Here is a 17,327-nt window from a genome sequence, read left to right on the forward strand (position 1 = left end):
TAGTGGTGGAGAGTTTGGGATCCAGCATTGGACTCCCCAGGTTTGAGTCCTGGCTCTGCCACTTAACTGTATGATTAAGTGCACGCCCATGGGCGTATAGTAGTGCAGTGATAATACAGTGTCTACCTGGAGAGGGTTAAAGCAGGAGCAGAGTCTGGCACATAGTAAACACCAAATGTGAGTTTATTTAAAGTCACTTAGGACTTTAATAGCAAGCGGATTTCATATTTAGCCGTGATTGCCAAATATATTAATTGATCATAAGTGAAGTTATATCAGAAATTTATGGGAAATCTACTTAAATTACAGTTTTCAGTAGAGGCAAGTGAAAAATTTGTTTTTCCATCTGTCTTGGTAGCTTGGTTTTAAAGTTCCCACGCCAACTAACCTTGAAGTCATGGTTGTTGGTTTTTTTGTTTTGTTTTGTTGTTTTTTCTGATAACTAACAAACTGGTAAGAGGCAAAAGTGGCCTCTTGGGCTTTTAAAAAAATTGTTTATGTAGTGAGATGTAGTTTGTCTCATTTCCTAATTAACTATACTAATCACAGAATTGTCATAGAATAAGGGCATTCTATGAGCTTCAACTTAGTTCTGTATGAATATAGAGTTTTAAAACTTGAATGGTAATTTCTAAATCATTGAATTGAGGCCAATTTTTTTATATCCTTGAGCCTCGGGCATTATTCATTATTTTTTATTTTTATTTTTTTTATTCTTTTTTTTTATTCATTATTTTTAATTGAATGACTCTGGTCAATTCATTCAGTATACCCTTTTTGAATACTTAATCTGCCAGGCACACACTGTTTCAAGCCTTAACAGGAAGCTTAGAACCTGAGGGAGGAGCTTACCAAGTCTTTTTAAAAGACCTGGCACTTACATTGGCCTGCAAACCAAAGGGTCGTCGGTTTGATTCCCAGTCAGGGCACATGCCTGGGTTACAGGCCAGGTCCCTGGTAGGGGGGCACACAAGAGGCAACCATACATTGATGTTTCTTTCCCTTTCTTTCTCCCTCCCTTCCCCTCTCTAAAAATAAATAAGTAAAATCTTTTAAAAATGAATTAATTAAACAGAAAAGACATGGCACTTACAGAAAACCAAAATAGTATTTGTACATCCCCTTGGAGTAAATGGAGGAGATTATTCTTTGTTGAAGAACCCTAGTGCTTCTTTTGCCCAGAAATATCCCAGTATACTTGCCACTCCTTTTTCTGGTTATCAGGTGGGAAGGTGTTTTACTAAATACAAAGTTGTCTTCCTCTCAGCACAGGAGATTTGTACTGTTTATGAGGTGATAAAGGAATGGACATGGGTTTAGGGCTGAAATGGAGGCATTCGAATTACAGATCAGTTAGACATACTATTTTTGGAAAAAAGGTTTAGCCAGGGTCTCTGCATTGGAGAAGTCCAAAGGGCTTGATGCACATCGTGTTCTGCATGACTGTGGTCCTTTGGGGTCGTGCACTGCTCTGGTCTTAGATACAGCCCCCTGTGTGTCCTGGGAAATAACCAAGTCAGTTGCACTGACTTTGCTAGAATCTGCCCTGTAGTTTCCAGGATTATTTTGTTAGAGCCATTATTGTTAGTTAGTAAATAGGATGTCTGTGTTTGCTTTGTTAATTAATTGTTAATTAATGAATAGGATGTCTGAAGTATGTAGAATATCACGTGTAGGAGGGACCACAGTCTCCTTTCAGCCCCACTTCTCATCAGTTTTATGGAGATAAAATGGACAACACTGTTCTGGAGTCACAGTCTCTTGACATTGTTAACTTTTTTTTTTTTAATAATTTTTTCTCCCCCCACCCCACACCCCCTGATGTATTATCCAAAGACTAAGGAAAAGATAATCTTTTCCTTGGGATGATTCTGTTTATTTCAGTTTTTAGGTCTTTATAAATCAAAATAAATGATTTCTCCAGAATGTGGGTAGATTACTTACATAAAACAAATATAAACTGAGAGGTACTACTGTGTAAAGGGCTATGTTATGACCCATTAAGAGAGTATTTTAATTGTAATTGTTGTTAAGCTGTAGTATTTTCATCTAGAGTTTTTTTAGCTATTGCTGTCTTAGAAGGTTATGGGAAGATGATACATTGTTTCAAAACTTTCGATTCTTATTGATGCCCCATGTTTTGTCTGTCTAAAGTGTCAGCCCAAGAAAAAGTCTGCGCCATTGAAGTATGAAGTTGGAGATCTCATCTGGGCAAAATTCAAGAGGCGCCCGTGGTGGCCCTGCAGGATTTGTTCTGACCCATTGATTAACACACACTCAAAAATGAAAGGTAATATTTGCGATTGATTTCACATAATAAAATAGTTTGGAATTATAAACTGCATTTGCCTTTAGTATAACTCAATTTTTATTGTCTTTAGTAATTATTTTTACCTTTGAGTATTTTGTGAATACTTATTAATTTATTCTACTTTTTGGGATTTTTTAAATGACTGTTTTATTCTATCTGTAGATGCCAGGAGAGTGTTAGGCTTATTCCCTAAAGTTTACATCGTCCAGAATCACTTTCCAGTATAATTGTTACCCTACTTTAGTTGTCAGGTTTGTATTACCTTCTTAAGTTAAAGCTGAAACCATTATTTAAAATACTTATGAGTTATTTTTAATTTGTTTTTAAATCCTCACCTGAGGATATATGTATTGGTTTTAGAGAGAGAGAAAGTGAGGGAAACATGATTGATTGCCTCCTGTATGTGCCCTGAAACGGGATCGAACCCACACCCTTTTGGTGTAGGGGATGATGCTTCAACCAACAGAGCCACCCTGCCAGGGTGAATTTTGAATCTTAATTTTTAGAGTATTACCATTGATACTTTGTTTGAATCCCAGGTGGTTTATCTCTCAAATGCTGTCAGACAGGGGCTGAAACTGGATCTTGAGCTCTTTTTTTTCCATTAAGATGGTTTGTAATTTTATTGTAGGTTTTTTTAAAAGATTTTATTTATTTTTTAGAGAGAGGACAGGGAGGGAGAAAAAGAGGGAGAGAAACATCAGTCAGCTGTTTCTCCTGCATCGCTGTCTTGGGACTAGGCTCAAAACTAGACCTGCGCCCTGACCAGGAATGAAACTGGTGACTTTTCACCTTGAAGTATGATACCCAGCCAACTGAGCTACACCAGCCTGGGCTTATTGTAGTTTTAATATATGTATTTTAGTTTTTGAATAGGTGACAACAAAATAAGATTTTAAATAACCAACTTAATTCATTTTGTCTGATCTGCCCCATTCTTTACCCCTCCTTTCAAACCAGTTGTTACAAAAATTTCTTTCTGTAAATCCATATATGTAGTCTCATATCCCTAAATGTTTAATTTTAACACAAAATTAGCATAATATATTTTCTTTCTACAGTTGCTTTTTTTACTTGAAGATTTTTCCATATTAATGCATTGAAAACTTCCTCTTCTTATCTTTTTACAGTTGTGTAGTTTTTCATTTTTTGAATATGCTATGCTTTATGTAATCATTCTATTGATGGATGTTAGCTTATTTCTAATCTTGTGCTGTAAAGATGATACACACATGTATGTGTATATACACACATGTGTAACATAAATAGACACATATTAGGTTGGCCAAAAGTCATTTAGTTTTTTTTTTTCCTGTAAAATAAAAGACATTTTTCATTTTCACCTATAACTATTAATTTGGATATCTTGAGCATATCAGCTATGTCCCATGTGGTATATAACATTGATTGTTCTCAATTAGTATCTCGATTTGATGTCTATCAACTTTGGCTGTGGCACATCATCCATTGAGACATCTCCCAAATGAAACTTCGCAAACCACTTCTGACGTGTTTAGTTGGTCACAGCACTTTTTCCATACACCGCACAATTCTTTTTTTTTTTTTTTTTTTTTGCATTTTAATTGTTTTCACCTTTCTCAAAATAATGAAGCATCATGTGCTGAAAATGTTGCAAATTTTCTTGCATCTTCAGTATAGAAATAGCTGCACAAAAATTCATCAATTTTGATAAAGTTTTTTTTTTAAGATTGTATTTATTTATTTTTAGGGGGCAAGGGGAGGAAAGAGGGAGAGAAATATCAATGTATGGTTGCCTCTTGTGCATCCCCTGCCAGGAACCGGCCTGCAACCCAGGCATGTGCCCCGACTGGGAATCGAACCGCAGTTGTTTGGTTCACAGGCCTGTGCTTAATCCACTGAACCACACAGCCAGGGGTGATCAGTTTTCTTAATGCATGCCGATATGACAGCTGTCACAATACATTTTAACAAAATTGTTCTGAGTGAAGTTAAAGATAACTGAGTACTCCTAGAGCCATCTTATGGGGCAGGGAGGATGAACTTGTTGACCAACCCAATATATGTGTTAGTGTGCAGTGTGTACTTTTTTGCCCAAATTTTTGAGGGAAGAATATGGGTGCTCATTATACATGGGCAGTACCAAATCCATATCTATATAAATACTTTTAATTCTTTTATTTATGCTTATGCATTAAAAGAGTAACTCTAGAAAGCAATAACAATATCTGTATGCAAAATAATACCCTGAAATACAATAATTGGTTTTGTTTCTAAATATAGTTAATTGAATTGAATTGAATTAAAAATTAAAACTTAAATTTTTTTTTAAGTTTCAGCCAAAAACCTGGGTGCATGTTATACACAGGGGCATGTTATACATAGCAAAATATGGTGCATGTCCATTTATCTGTGGGATGATTTACTAAAAGTGGGGTTGTCAGATACAGTTTCGTATTTTGAATATAGCATTGCCCAGAGACCTGTATAGTTTACTATTTGTTTGTTTGTTTGTTTGTTTTTTAATGGTATCTTATTTGTGGTCTTTTTGGACATTTAAATTTAGCAAATCCCTTTAGTCCTCCTCTTCCACCCTGCCAGTTCCTGTGGACTTGTGGTTTCTTAATTACTGCAGTGTTCTTTATGCACACTAGTGTGTCCATGGTGCTTATTTGACAAATACCAAGTACATTGTGTAGGCACTGTACTAGGTATTGGGATCTGGCACTGGGTAAACACCAGCCTTTCTTGTCCTCCTGTATAATTAGAGTTCAGTTAAAGAGACCTGACACAAGCAAATAGTCAGAGAAAAAGATAATCACTTAATTCAGACATGTGTCCAAGGAAAGATAATGGTTTACTGTTTGTTATGTACTAGGGTTACTTAACCCTGGACTTTTGGTGCGGGGGTACTCGGGGCCAGTTTTGCTAGAAAAATTATCTTTGATCTGAGACCTGAGAGGATAACTAGGAATTAACTAGAAAAAAGAAGATGGGTCTAGGAATAGAAAATAGTTATGTGCTTGGCCCCTGAGAATGCTGCAGCCTGGAGTAATGGAAGGCTGCACAGTATGAGGCTGGAGCAGCAGATACGAGTCGAATCATTTAGCATCATTTAGACTTCCTTTAAAAGTCTGTACTTTTTCTTAAGAACAGAACAGTGGGGTACCACTGCTGGGCGATCAGCAGAGGGTGCCGTGGTCTGATCTGTGTTTTTCAAAGTTTACTCTGACTATAACATGGAACGTGATAGGGTCACAAGTAAGTCAGAGGGGAGCGTCAGAGGGTCAGTGTGGAGATGACGGGGAGATAAAAGTGTTACCAAACACTTGTGCACCAGAGGCTGGCGCTGCCCCGCACACTCCGACCCTTTCATGTTTCTGGCAAGGTTCAGGTTTTTTACTTGTGCAGGAAAAAAATTCAAGACTAAAGTCCAGGTGAAAGTGAGAGTAAGTTTATTAAAGCTTGGGACAGTGAGGCAAAGGAAGAGCCCCTGGAGACAGGGTTGGGGGTGAACCCAGATGAGCTGCTGCTGCCCACTGCTCCCTGGATGCAGATGTCCTCTGGACCCTTAGAGCTTAAGAAAGAAAGAGCAAAGTACACACCTGAGGAAAAGGGGACTCAGGCCTGCTCAAAGAAGAGAAGGGTGTTACCTATTTTCTGTATGCGGGAATTTTAGGGGAGGTCCCAGGGGAAGTTCTTGACAGAATATTCATTAGATTTCCAGGGTAGTGTTTAGTATGCTGATGTATTGAAATGAGCATACAATGGCAACTGGGGTTATTTTTCGGTTAGTTTTAGCTATATCTTGGATTAGTCTGGCTTGTTTTTTCCTTTTTATACTCACCCAAGGACATTTTTTTATTGCTGAGAGAGATGGTGAGAGAAACATTGAGAACTTGCCTTCTTGTACATCCCTCATCAGGGATTGAACCTGCAACTTGGTCATGTGCCCTCAGTGGGAATTGAACATGGGACCTTTTGGTCTTTAGGACTATACCACCCAACTGAGTCATACCAGCCAAGGCTGGGTTTTGGGGTTTTGTTTTTGGTGTTTTGTTTTGTTTTTTTCCTTTTTCTTATCTCTCCCTGACTAAGGTGATATAAGGTACCTGCCCTTAGATATATTTGGTTAAGGAGTATAGGTTTAAACCACCTGCTCTTAGGTATCTTTGGTTAGGGAGGATTGGATCTTTGTGATTTTTCTCAGTTTCCTTGTTCTACTTGGTGCAGAATTTTCCTAGTTTCTTACTAACCCGCCTGAAAATTGGCAAACATGGGAGATAAGATGTGTATGATTTGGTAATGGATGGATAATGGGGAGTGAAGGAGACTGAAGTGCTGAGGTTTCTAGCTCCCAGGTTTTTGTATCTCAGCTCACAAGAGTTTAGCTTCATTGGGCCATAAATAGTGTTGCTGTTTACTGAGAGTGCCGGCACAACTGTAACTTGGCAGTATTGTCTGCTCGTGGATAGTAATTGAAGCCATGTGCAGGGGCATGGATGAAATGGCCTTGGGACAGAATATACATTGAGAAAAAGGTGGCTTTGAGGAACCTAATATTTGTAGTCTGTATGGAAGAGACGGAGCTGGCAAAAGAGATGATTAAATCGTAGATGCAAGAGGAAAAGCAGGAGAATGTGGTATTGGTGACTAGGGTGTTTTAAGAAGTAAGGTGTGGTTGATTTGGTTGAACATTGTGTAGAGATATAAAATGTCTTAGTTGTAAGAAGGTAGAGATCATTGGTAACCTCTTTTTTGGATTAGGCTGATTTGAGGAAATGGATACAAAAATAGAGAAGTGGGGATACTATTGCAAGAGACATATATGGGGTCCAGAAAGATTTTTTAAAATGGGGCTGATTGTGGAGGTAGTGCTGATGAAAAGAGCTCGGCAGGTAGGAAGAGGCTGAAGACAGGAGTAGTACAGGATCAGAGAGAGGGTCACAACGTAGGATTTCCGAAAAGGGAAGAGGTAGATGGGACTCATGTCACAGTGAGGAATTGGGTTTAATGGGGAGAGGAATAGTACCTTTTTAGTGTTAACATCAAGGGTGGATGAGGGTGCCGTGAGTGGTAAGGTATGCTTGAGGATTCCTGTCCGGCCAGTTTCTGAGTCAAGAATGTGGTCACACCAGAGAGCAACTGCCCTTACTGTCAGAAAGATAGCATGCAGTTTGGGAGGGGATGCTCTAAAAGGTTAAAACTCTTGAATTCCAGAGAGCTTCCCAGAAGGGCTGAATTCATATAGCTTTCTATTGGAGAAATGCTAGAATATGTTTAAAGTGGATCTATTTAACCATACAACAACTTATTTCATATTACTCACTTTTTCTTTTTTCTTTGCATTTTTTGGTTTTGGTTTCCTTTTTCCTATAGTTTATAGCAAGCTATAATCAGCCAAGTTCTGGAAAGCTTAATTAACATTCTTAATAGTTAAGTCTCCATTTTTCTTTGAATGTGCTCCTTTTTCTATTCATCTCCCTCATAGCATATAGCTGGTAGAATCATCAGTCTTGCTATTGATCTTACCCAGAATTTTGGACAGACTGCTCTCAAAGTACTCCTGCACCCCAGCAACTGGAGCTGTGACCATTATTAATGTTTTGTAGCAGTATCAGTTATCAGTGTAAAAATTAAAAATTATACTAGGCTGTTCATGTTACTGTCATCATTCATGTTCATTGTTTTCTTTGGGAAGCTAAGTATTCCAAATGGTGTTAGAAAACTCGGTTTCATATATTATTATTTCACAATATTATTATTATTATTATTATTATTATTATTTAGGTCATTACTTTTATAATAAATAGTACATAAAATTTAATTGTGTATTTTTAGAAAGAGGGGATGAGAGGAAAAAAGAGAAACATCGATGTGTGAGATGCATCGATTAGTTGCCTCTCAAACACTTCCAGCTGGGGACTTGGCCCTCAACCCAGCCTTGTGCCCTGACTGGGAATCAGACCGGGGCGAATTTTGGGTTCACAGGTCTGTGAACCCAATCCACAGAGCCACACCAGCCAGGGCTGGATCATTTGATACTTACTTTTGAATGTCAAAATGTTATTATTTGAATTATTTTTTGCTTCTGTTTATAGAAGTTGTGGATTAGTTATTTTTCATCCTTCCATGCATTGGGTCTCACCTCCCACTGCATCTCTGGCATCTTCTTTTATATTTTTCCTAATATGTTAAAATTTTGGTTAGAAATTCAGTGTGTACATTATTATGTTAACATTGTACTCAACTTAGTCATGTAGTGTCCTTTGAGGCAAACAAACAAACAAACAAAAAACAGGGAAAGTAGTTTTTAAAAGAAGTAACACAAAAGACAAAGTATAGAAAGAGAAACAGTAATAAAAATTTGGGAAAACTGGAAGATGGTGAGAGGTGTTAAACCAAAGAGAAGTCAAGGGGCTTTACTCTTTACTGGCTTAAAAAAAATTTTTTTTTCATTTTAGAGAGAGGGAGAAGGAGAGGGAAAAAAACATCAAGAGAAACATATTGAAAGGTTGCCTTCTGTACACACCATGTCCTGGGACTGAACTGTCAACCCAGGCACGTGTCTCAATCAGGAATGGAAATGGTGGCGTTTCGGTTTGCAGAACGACACCCAACCAACTGAGCCACACTGACTGGGGCTACTCTTAACCGTTGAACAGAGATCTAAGAAATGCCTCAAACATAAAAAAGGGAGAATAAAGGAACAAACAGTGAAAGGAAAAAGGAACCTGAAACAAACAGACCAAATACAGGAGAAAATTTCACAAAAGCTGTCATTAACATCCTCAAAAAAGATACTGCATTAATGAAATAAGATGCAGGGAACAAAACAGGAATTCTTGAAAATTAAAAACAGAACATCAAAAATTTTAAACTGAAAAAAGGTTTAAAGACAAAGTTGAAGAAACTTCCTATAAAGTAGGTAGAGCAAAACAAATATACAAAAAATAAAAAAAACTAAAACGAAACTTATAAGGTTCAATGCAGGACAGTAAACATCTGATTAAGAGTTCTAGAAAGAGGACTTCTGCCAAGACGGAGGCATAGGTGGAAACACTTTGCTTCCTCGCACAACCAAATCTAAAAACAATAAAGTTTTAACAACAATAAATGCAACCGATCCACAGAAAATTGAACAATACGGAGTCCGGAAATAACGAACCGCTCAGCTAAACCAGTGAGAGGGGCGAAGCCAGCAGCAGAGCGGGTCAGGCAAAAAAGATCCTCCGACCTGGGCAGTGCACAGGCAGCCAATGGCGCGGATCCCAGGTGCGGGGTAGCTATGGGTGGCATGGCTGGCTGGCTGGCTGGCTGTGGTCGAGCATTGCGGGCAGATAAACCAGTGGAGAGACAAGCATTGAGACAGATTGCGTGGGCCCCGGCACAGGGCGGTGGGCTAGCACATTTGCGCTCAGATAAACAGGCAGGGGAGAGTGGTGAGGCAGACTGGGCAAGCACAGAGGACCACCATTGCTCCCTCTCTGACCCTGCCCCCACATGCAGCGTCACAAACTATAGACCTGGGTGGCCTTGCCCTTGTGACCATCTAAGGCACCTCTCCTCATACGTAACAGGCACAGACAGATCAAAACATGGCTCAAGAACAACTCAGAGCCCCAGAGCCGATAAATCTAAGTGACCAAGAGATAGCCAAACTTTCAGATGCACAGTTCGAAACACTGGTGATCAGGATGCTCACAGAACTGGTTGATTTTAGTCACAAATTAGAGGAATATATGAAGGCTAAACTAATTGAAATGAATGGAAATGCACAGGAAACCAATAGTAATGGAAAGGAAACTGGGACTCAAATCAGAAGGAAGGAAAAAATGACCAAACAGAAAAGAATGAAGAAACAAGAATTTAAAAAATGAGGAGAGGCTTAGGAACCTCCAGGACATCTTTAAACATTCCAACATCCGAATTATAAGGGTACCAGAAGGGGAAGAAGAAGAGCAACAAGTGGAAAACTTATTTTAACAAATAATGAAAGAGAACTTCCCTATTCTGGCAAAGGAAATAGACTTCCAGGAAATCCAGGAAGCTCAGAGAGTACCAAAGAAGTTGGACCCAAGAAGGAAGACACCAAGGAACATCATCATTACATTAGCCAAGATGAAAATGAAGGAGAGAATCCTAGAAGCAGCAAGAGATAAGGGGACAGTCACCTACAAAGGAGTTCCCATCAGACTGTCAGCGGATTACTCAAAAGAGACCTTACAGGCAAGAAGGAGCTGGAAAGAAGTATTCCAAGTCATGAAATCCAAAGACCTACAAGCAAGATTGCTCTATCCAGCAAAGTTTTCATTTAGAATGGAAGGACAGACAGATACAGTGCTTCACAGATAAAATCAAATTCAAGGAGTTCATCATCACCAAGCCCTTATTATATGAAATGTTAAAGGGACTTACCTAAGAAAAAGAAGATAGAAAATATGAACTGTGAAAGGACAGCAAACTCACAGTTATTAACAACCCCACCTAAAACAAAAGCACACCAAGAGGACAACTGAATCAGGAGCAAAATCATAGAAATGAAGATTACATGGAGGGTTAGCAACAGGGGAGTGGGAGAAGGAGAAGGGGTGAGAAGGTACAGAAAATAAGTAGCATAGACAGTAGATAGAAAATAGGGGGAAGGTAAGAATAATAGGGGAAATATAGAATCTAAAGAACTTGAGACACGTGTTCATGAACTAAAGGGGGGTAACGGTGGGGGAGGAGTGTGCAGGGTGGAGGGAAATGAAGGGGGGGAATAGACAAATGTAATGGCACAATCAATAAAATAAAAAAATATATTTAAAAAAAAGTTCTAAAAAGAGCTGGGGCCAGTGTGGCTCAGCTGGTTGGAGTGTCATCCCATAACCAAAAGGTTGCAGGTTTGATCCCGGGTGTGGGCACAGGTGACCCCCTGTCTGGGTGCATACAATCTCCATTTAAGGCATTGTTTCCCAAGGTCTGAATGCATACCTGAGTGTAGGGAACCGATCCGCCTGGCAATGGCAAATGTAGCCCAGCCCTATTGGAAAGCCTATAAGCGCATGTCACATGTTGGCACACAGGATGCCAAACCCACTGATCGGCTCTCCCGTGGGAACCAGGCCTGCATTGTACCTAGGCTGCTTTGAGCTTGCTCTTGCTAAAACTCTCCCACCCTGAGTTGAAACAGAAAATGCTTACTGCATATCTTTCAAGTAACTTCCTGAAGTCTGTGCTAATTCTACCAAAGACAAAGTGTAACCAGACTTTTTAGTCTCATGTTCCCTGGCATTTGCAACATTTTTCCCTTGCTAATCTGCAGGAAGTAATCGTTAACACCCTTTACTTTGTTATCTGTGAAAAGTAATCATTTAAAGCAAACCTGAGCAGATTAAATGAAAACCTTTGATGTACGCTATCAGAAAGCAGTAAAAGCCTGTCCAGGCAAGTGTTGGGGTGCTCTCTCTCAGAGTAGCCGTGCCGTCCCTTTTTCTCCACAAGACTTTTGCAGTCCATGTGAATTTGTTCTTCTCATCCACAACACCGTGGACACCGTTGGCCAGAGTTCGCATCACATAAGACAGTCAATTCATGCTTCTCTCTTGCGTCAATGTTTCTCTCCCTATCTCTCTCTCTAAAACCAATAAAAAAAAATGTCCTGAGGTGAGGATGAGAAAAAAGAAGTTATAGAAAAAGAATAAACAAAGGGGAGGAAATAATCAATGAAATAGTTCAAGAAAATGCCCCAGGCCTGGATGGTGTAGCTCAGTAGATGGAGCACAGGTATTGAACCAAACGGTTGCCAGTTCGATTCCCAATAAGGGCACATGGCTGGGTTGCAGGCGAGGTCTCCAGTGGAAGGCATGCAGGAGGCAACCACTCATTGATGTTTCTTTCCCTCTCTTTCTCCTTCCCTTCCCCTCTCTCTAAAAATAAATAAAGAAAATGACTCAGAACTAAAGAAACTAAATTGGAAGATCAAAAGGGCCTCACTAAGTAAATACACACAACAGATGAAAACAGATTCACAGCATCAAGACATAACCTTGTGAACTTTATGGACAAAATGAAGAGTATAAAAGTTTTCTAAACAAGAGGGACAAAAATCCCATACAAAAGATCAAATATCAAAATAACCTCAGATTTAATAGGCACTCTAGAAGCTAAGAGACAATGCCTTAAAAAGTCTAAGCACAAATGATTTCCAGCCTAATATTTTATATCAGCTAAACTGCAAACAAGTGTTAAGAAAAGAACAAAAATATATTCAGATAACCTGTGGCTGGTGTAGCTCAGTGGATTGAGTACAGGCCTATGAACCAGAGTATCGAGGTTTGATTCACAGTCAGGACACATGTATGGGTTGCAGGCCAGTTCCCAGCAGGGGACACACAAGAGGCAACCATACATTGATGTTTCTCTCCCTCTCTCTTTCCATTCCCCTCTAAAGATAAATAAATTTTAAAAATTTAAAAACTTAAAAAAAAAAAAAATATATATATATATATATATATATATATATATATATATATATATATATATATATATTCATTCGTTCAGATAATGCAGGGTCACAAATAAATTTACATCCCACACTCCCTTTCTCAGGAAACTACTGAAAATGAGTAAGTAAACCAAACAGTTAAAACATGGGGTCCAACACAAAAGAGGCCGTTGAAGGGAGTCCCCAAGACCACATCTATTCACCAGACTACTGTAGATTGAAGGGATATATAAGGGTCCAAGGGTCCAGATGAGACTTTTTTAAGATGATGAGAATAACACATTACTGTCCTATTAGATCATGTGGAAAGAAAAACTAGGAGACTTTCACTATAAATTATCAATAAATATATAAACTACTAATAACCCTCTCCCTCACTAAAACACACACATATACATAAAACTTAAAAAAAACCAACAACGTTAAAAGGAAAATGCATTTAACATTTTATATAATAATAGTTTGGTGATGACAAACTCCTTTAGTTTATTCTTGTCAGGGAAGCACCGTATCTGCCCTTTGATTCTAAATGACAGCTTTGCCGGGTAGAATAATCTTACATAGGTCCTTGCCTTTCACAGCTTTGAATATTTCTTTCCAGCTCCTTCTTGCCTACAAAGTTTCTTGAGAGAAATCAGCTGACAGTCTTATGGGAATTCCCCTGTAGGTAACTTCTTTTCTCTGGCTGCATTTATGGTTGTCTTTTTCTTTAATCTTTGGCATTTTAATTATGGTGTATCTTGGAGTGGGCCTCTTTGCATCCATCTTATTTGGGACTCTGTGCTTCCTGGACTTTCCATGTCTATTTCCTTCACCAAATTAGAGAAGTTTTCTTTCTTTATTTTTTCAAATAGATTTCCCATTTCTTGCTTTCTCTTTTCCTTCTGGCACCCCTAGGGTGCAAATGCTGGAACATTTAAAGTTGTCCCAGAGGCTGCTTAATACTATCCTCAAATTTTTTGGATTCTTTTTTTCTTCTTGAAGTTTTCATTGGTTGGTTTTTGATTCCTTACTTTTTAATAATTTGTATGGTTCTTGGCTATATCCACTCTACTGTTGTTTCCCTATAAATTGTTCTTTATTTCAATTAGTGTATCCTTTGTTTCTGACTTCATGTTTTTTATGCTGTTGAGCTTCTCACTAAGTTCCTTGAGCATCCTTATAATCAGTGTTTTCCCCCTGCCCCCATATAACTAGTGTTTTGAACTTTATGTCTGATAGATTGTGTATTCCCATTTTGTTTAGTTCTTCTTCTGGAGTTTTAATCTGTTCTTTCATTTGAGCCATGTTTCTTTGTCTCCTTATTTTGGCAGCCTCCCTGTGTTTGTTTCTGTATATTATGTGGTGGTGCTTTGACTCCAGACCAAAACTAAATTTGAGTATTCATTCTGTATTCTTTACCTTTCAACATTTACACTTTAACATTATTTCATAGTTTTTAAAAAGTTTCTTACCATCTTTGTCCATTTGGCTTTGGCTTACAACCTAGCATAATGTCTTTAAGGTTTATCCATGTTGTATTATGTATCAGCATTTGGTTCATTTTTAAGGCTGAGTAATATTCCACTGTATGTATGTAGTCCCTTACCCCTTTTCTGAGGTTCAGGTACCCATGGTCAGCTAGTCTAGAAACAATAAATTCACCCTGCTATTGACATCATACGTTCCCGACATCCATCTGTTGAGTTCATCATGGGTCAGTGATGGAGGACCACTGAAAGAGAAGGTCAGTAATAGCCTACTGCCGTGTCACAGTGCCTATGCTGTTCTCCTTAGTTTATCTTAGCACAGTGGGCATTTTGTCATCACAAGAAGAAGGATGAGTGTAGTTCAATAAAATATTTTGGGAGAGAAAAACCACAGTCACCTAACTTTTATTATAGTACAATATAATAATATTTTATCATTAGTTGCTGTTATTAATCACTCACTGTACCTAATTTATAAATTTAACTTTATCATAGGAATGTACTTATAGGAAACAACATAGTATATACAGAGTTCCGTGTTGTTCACGTATCCACAGAGGGTCTTTGAACATATCCCTGAGGATAAAGGAGGACTTATGTATATTGCATTTTGTTCCATCTATCCATCTTTCAGTGGACAGTTGTTTTCATGTTTTGCTGTGGTGAATAATGCTGCTATGAACATTGATATTGAAATATCTGTTCTGACTTTTTACTGTATGTCAAGTCCTTTTGATTTGTCTTTAAAAATTTATTTTTGATTTTAGAGAGGGGAGGGGAAGGAGAAAGAGGTAGAGAAACATTGATTGGTTGCTTCCATTTGCACCTCTACCAGGGATTGAACCCACAGTCTAGGCATATGCCCTGACCCAGAATTGAACCAGATATATATATTAGGTATATTGGATTATAAGTGCAGGGCAGCCCTTAGCCAACTGAGCTACCCCAATCACCGCTGATAGTCTTTTAAAAAAAATTCAAATTTTATTAATTCTTTTTGCTTTAGTTTAGAGGTTAGGTTCTAGTTATCTATTATGTGTGTACACTGTTTTGGTAATCTCTGGTGTACTGAGTGTCCTCTGTTCCTCTTAAATTTTTTATTTAGAGGTTAAGAAGGTTTATCTTCCTAAGATGCAAAACTGATCCTGTGGTTACGCAGTTTAAATGAGGCCCCTCATTGCCAATATTACAAATATCAAGATTAACATGGTATCCAAGCTGTTTCAGGCCTGGACACTGCCTACCTCGTTTCCCTTTCTTCTCACTTTATGATTCAGTGTTCCAAAATACGTATTTGTTGTTGTTGTTGTTGTTGTTTAGGTCCTCATCCAAGGACAGTTCTATTGCATTGAAGAGAGGGTGGAAGGGGGAGAGAGAAAAACATCAATTCGTTCCTGTCTCATCCAACTGAGTGGGAATTGAACCTGTGGCCTTTCAGTCTATGGTACATTACTCCAATCAAATGAGCCACACCGGCCAGGGCTATTTTGAAGTACTTTTAGTTCCAGCTGGGGTTTTTTTCTCTCTTTTTCTTTTTTTCATTCACATATGCTTTTGAGGGTTCTGGGCCCTCATACTGGAATTTTCTTCTTAATAAGCAGTTTACCTTAAAAAATTCTGCTTAGGTGTCCCATTTGTCCTCTAGTTAATATCCCCCCCCCCCTTTAGTGTTATTCTCTTATTTTTTAAGGATATTTTTAGAAAATTAAGGTAGATAAGGGCTATTTTGAATGATGTATGTAATATTAACTGCCAAGGCCACTATGTATAGGTAAGAGAGGGGAGGCTTTACTTCTTGGTCTCTTCCTCCTTGGGCAAAGTCTTGATCTTCTTTCTCAGCCTGGAGCCTCTCTTCACCATGCTTGCGTGCCTCCTAGTGTTAGACCTGCAGGTCTCAGTCTAGTCAGCCATAAATTTCTGTAAGCTTTGTCTGCCTTCAGCTTGTGCAGGTGTTCTTAAGAATGCACTTGTTTTCTTTAAATTTTTTTTATTTATTTAGTTTTAAAGAGGGAGAGGGAGGAAAAAGAGGAATAGAAACATCAATGTGTGGTTGCCTCTCATGCACCCCCTACCAGGGACCTGGCCTGCAACCAAGGCATGTGCCCTGACTGGGAATCAAACCAAGATCCTCTGGTTCGCAGGCCCATGCTCAATCCACTGAGCTACACCAGCCAGGCATACTACTTCTGTCCTAACCCATTCAATTCATCTGGTGTGATGAGTGCCTGGCCCATAGTTGATACTCCATATATGTTAGTATATTACATACACATGGCGTGGTGTCGAAGCATTTCTTCCTCCTCATATTTTATCATAGTGGTTTTAGAGTTTATGTGGTGGTTAGTTCTTGTTGATTATCATATTTGTGGTGCTGTAACTTCTTATATGTCCTTTGTGTTTTCCAGTAATGAGAGACTGTATAGACTGATGGTAAAAGCTTAGTTTGTTACTGCATTAATTTGTGCTGTGATTAGCTAATCGGTCTCTAAGTGGTTTGGAATATATGGCTTATCAGCAGACTAAGCCATTGAGTGCTTTTGTAAACTCTCAAGCATTTTCTTGACACATTAATTGAACATTTAAAATTTTCCTTCTATAGACTTATGTCAGAGTTTCTTGTTATGTAGGGTATTTAGCTTGTTGGGTTTTTTTCCAGGTGGGGCAGGGAACAGAGGCTTCTTTGGCAATACTATTTTAAATTTTATCTTGATGATGAACAGTCATCTTTTAAAGTAATGACACTGATTCTTATCCTTATCTAGTTTCCAACCGGAGGCCCTACCGACAGTACTACGTGGAAGCTTTTGGAGACCCTTCTGAGAGAGCCTGGGTGGCTGGAAAAGCAATTGTCATGTTCGAAGGCAGACATCAATTTGAAGAGCTACCTGTCCTTAGGAGAAGAGGAAAGCAGAAAGAAAAAGGATATAGGCATAAGGTAAAAAAAAAAAAAAGTCTCTTCCTATCTTTTTGGGGGTGGGCAGGGGAAGAGGCAAGGAAGAAGTATAATATTTTTAAAATATAAGCTGTTTCCTTTTGTAGGAGCATATTTATGAGACAGTAGGGTAGAATGCAAGGTTTT

At 38.5% G+C, this 17,327-nt stretch overlaps 1 protein-coding gene across 6 annotated transcripts in view; it reads left to right on the forward strand.

Moving 5' to 3' along the window:
* NSD1 (nuclear receptor binding SET domain protein 1) overlaps nt 1-17,327 on the forward strand; it is a 158,521-nt gene that overhangs the window by 72,839 nt on the left and 68,355 nt on the right. For all 6 annotated transcript variants that reach the window (XM_037126410.2, XM_037126408.2, XM_037126407.2 and 3 more), the window contains exons 3-4: nt 2,155-2,290; nt 17,011-17,183. In XM_037126410.2, coding sequence (XP_036982305.2) covers nt 2,155-2,290; nt 17,011-17,183 — 309 coding nt within the window. The remainder of the gene's footprint in view (nt 1-2,154; nt 2,291-17,010; nt 17,184-17,327) is intronic.

Source organism: Artibeus jamaicensis, unplaced genomic scaffold, assembly GCF_021234435.1.
Source record: "Artibeus jamaicensis isolate MK-2021 breed Jamaican fruit bat unplaced genomic scaffold, CSHL_Jam_final contig_1085, whole genome shotgun sequence".
Taxonomy (NCBI): Eukaryota; Metazoa; Chordata; class Mammalia; order Chiroptera; family Phyllostomidae; genus Artibeus; species Artibeus jamaicensis.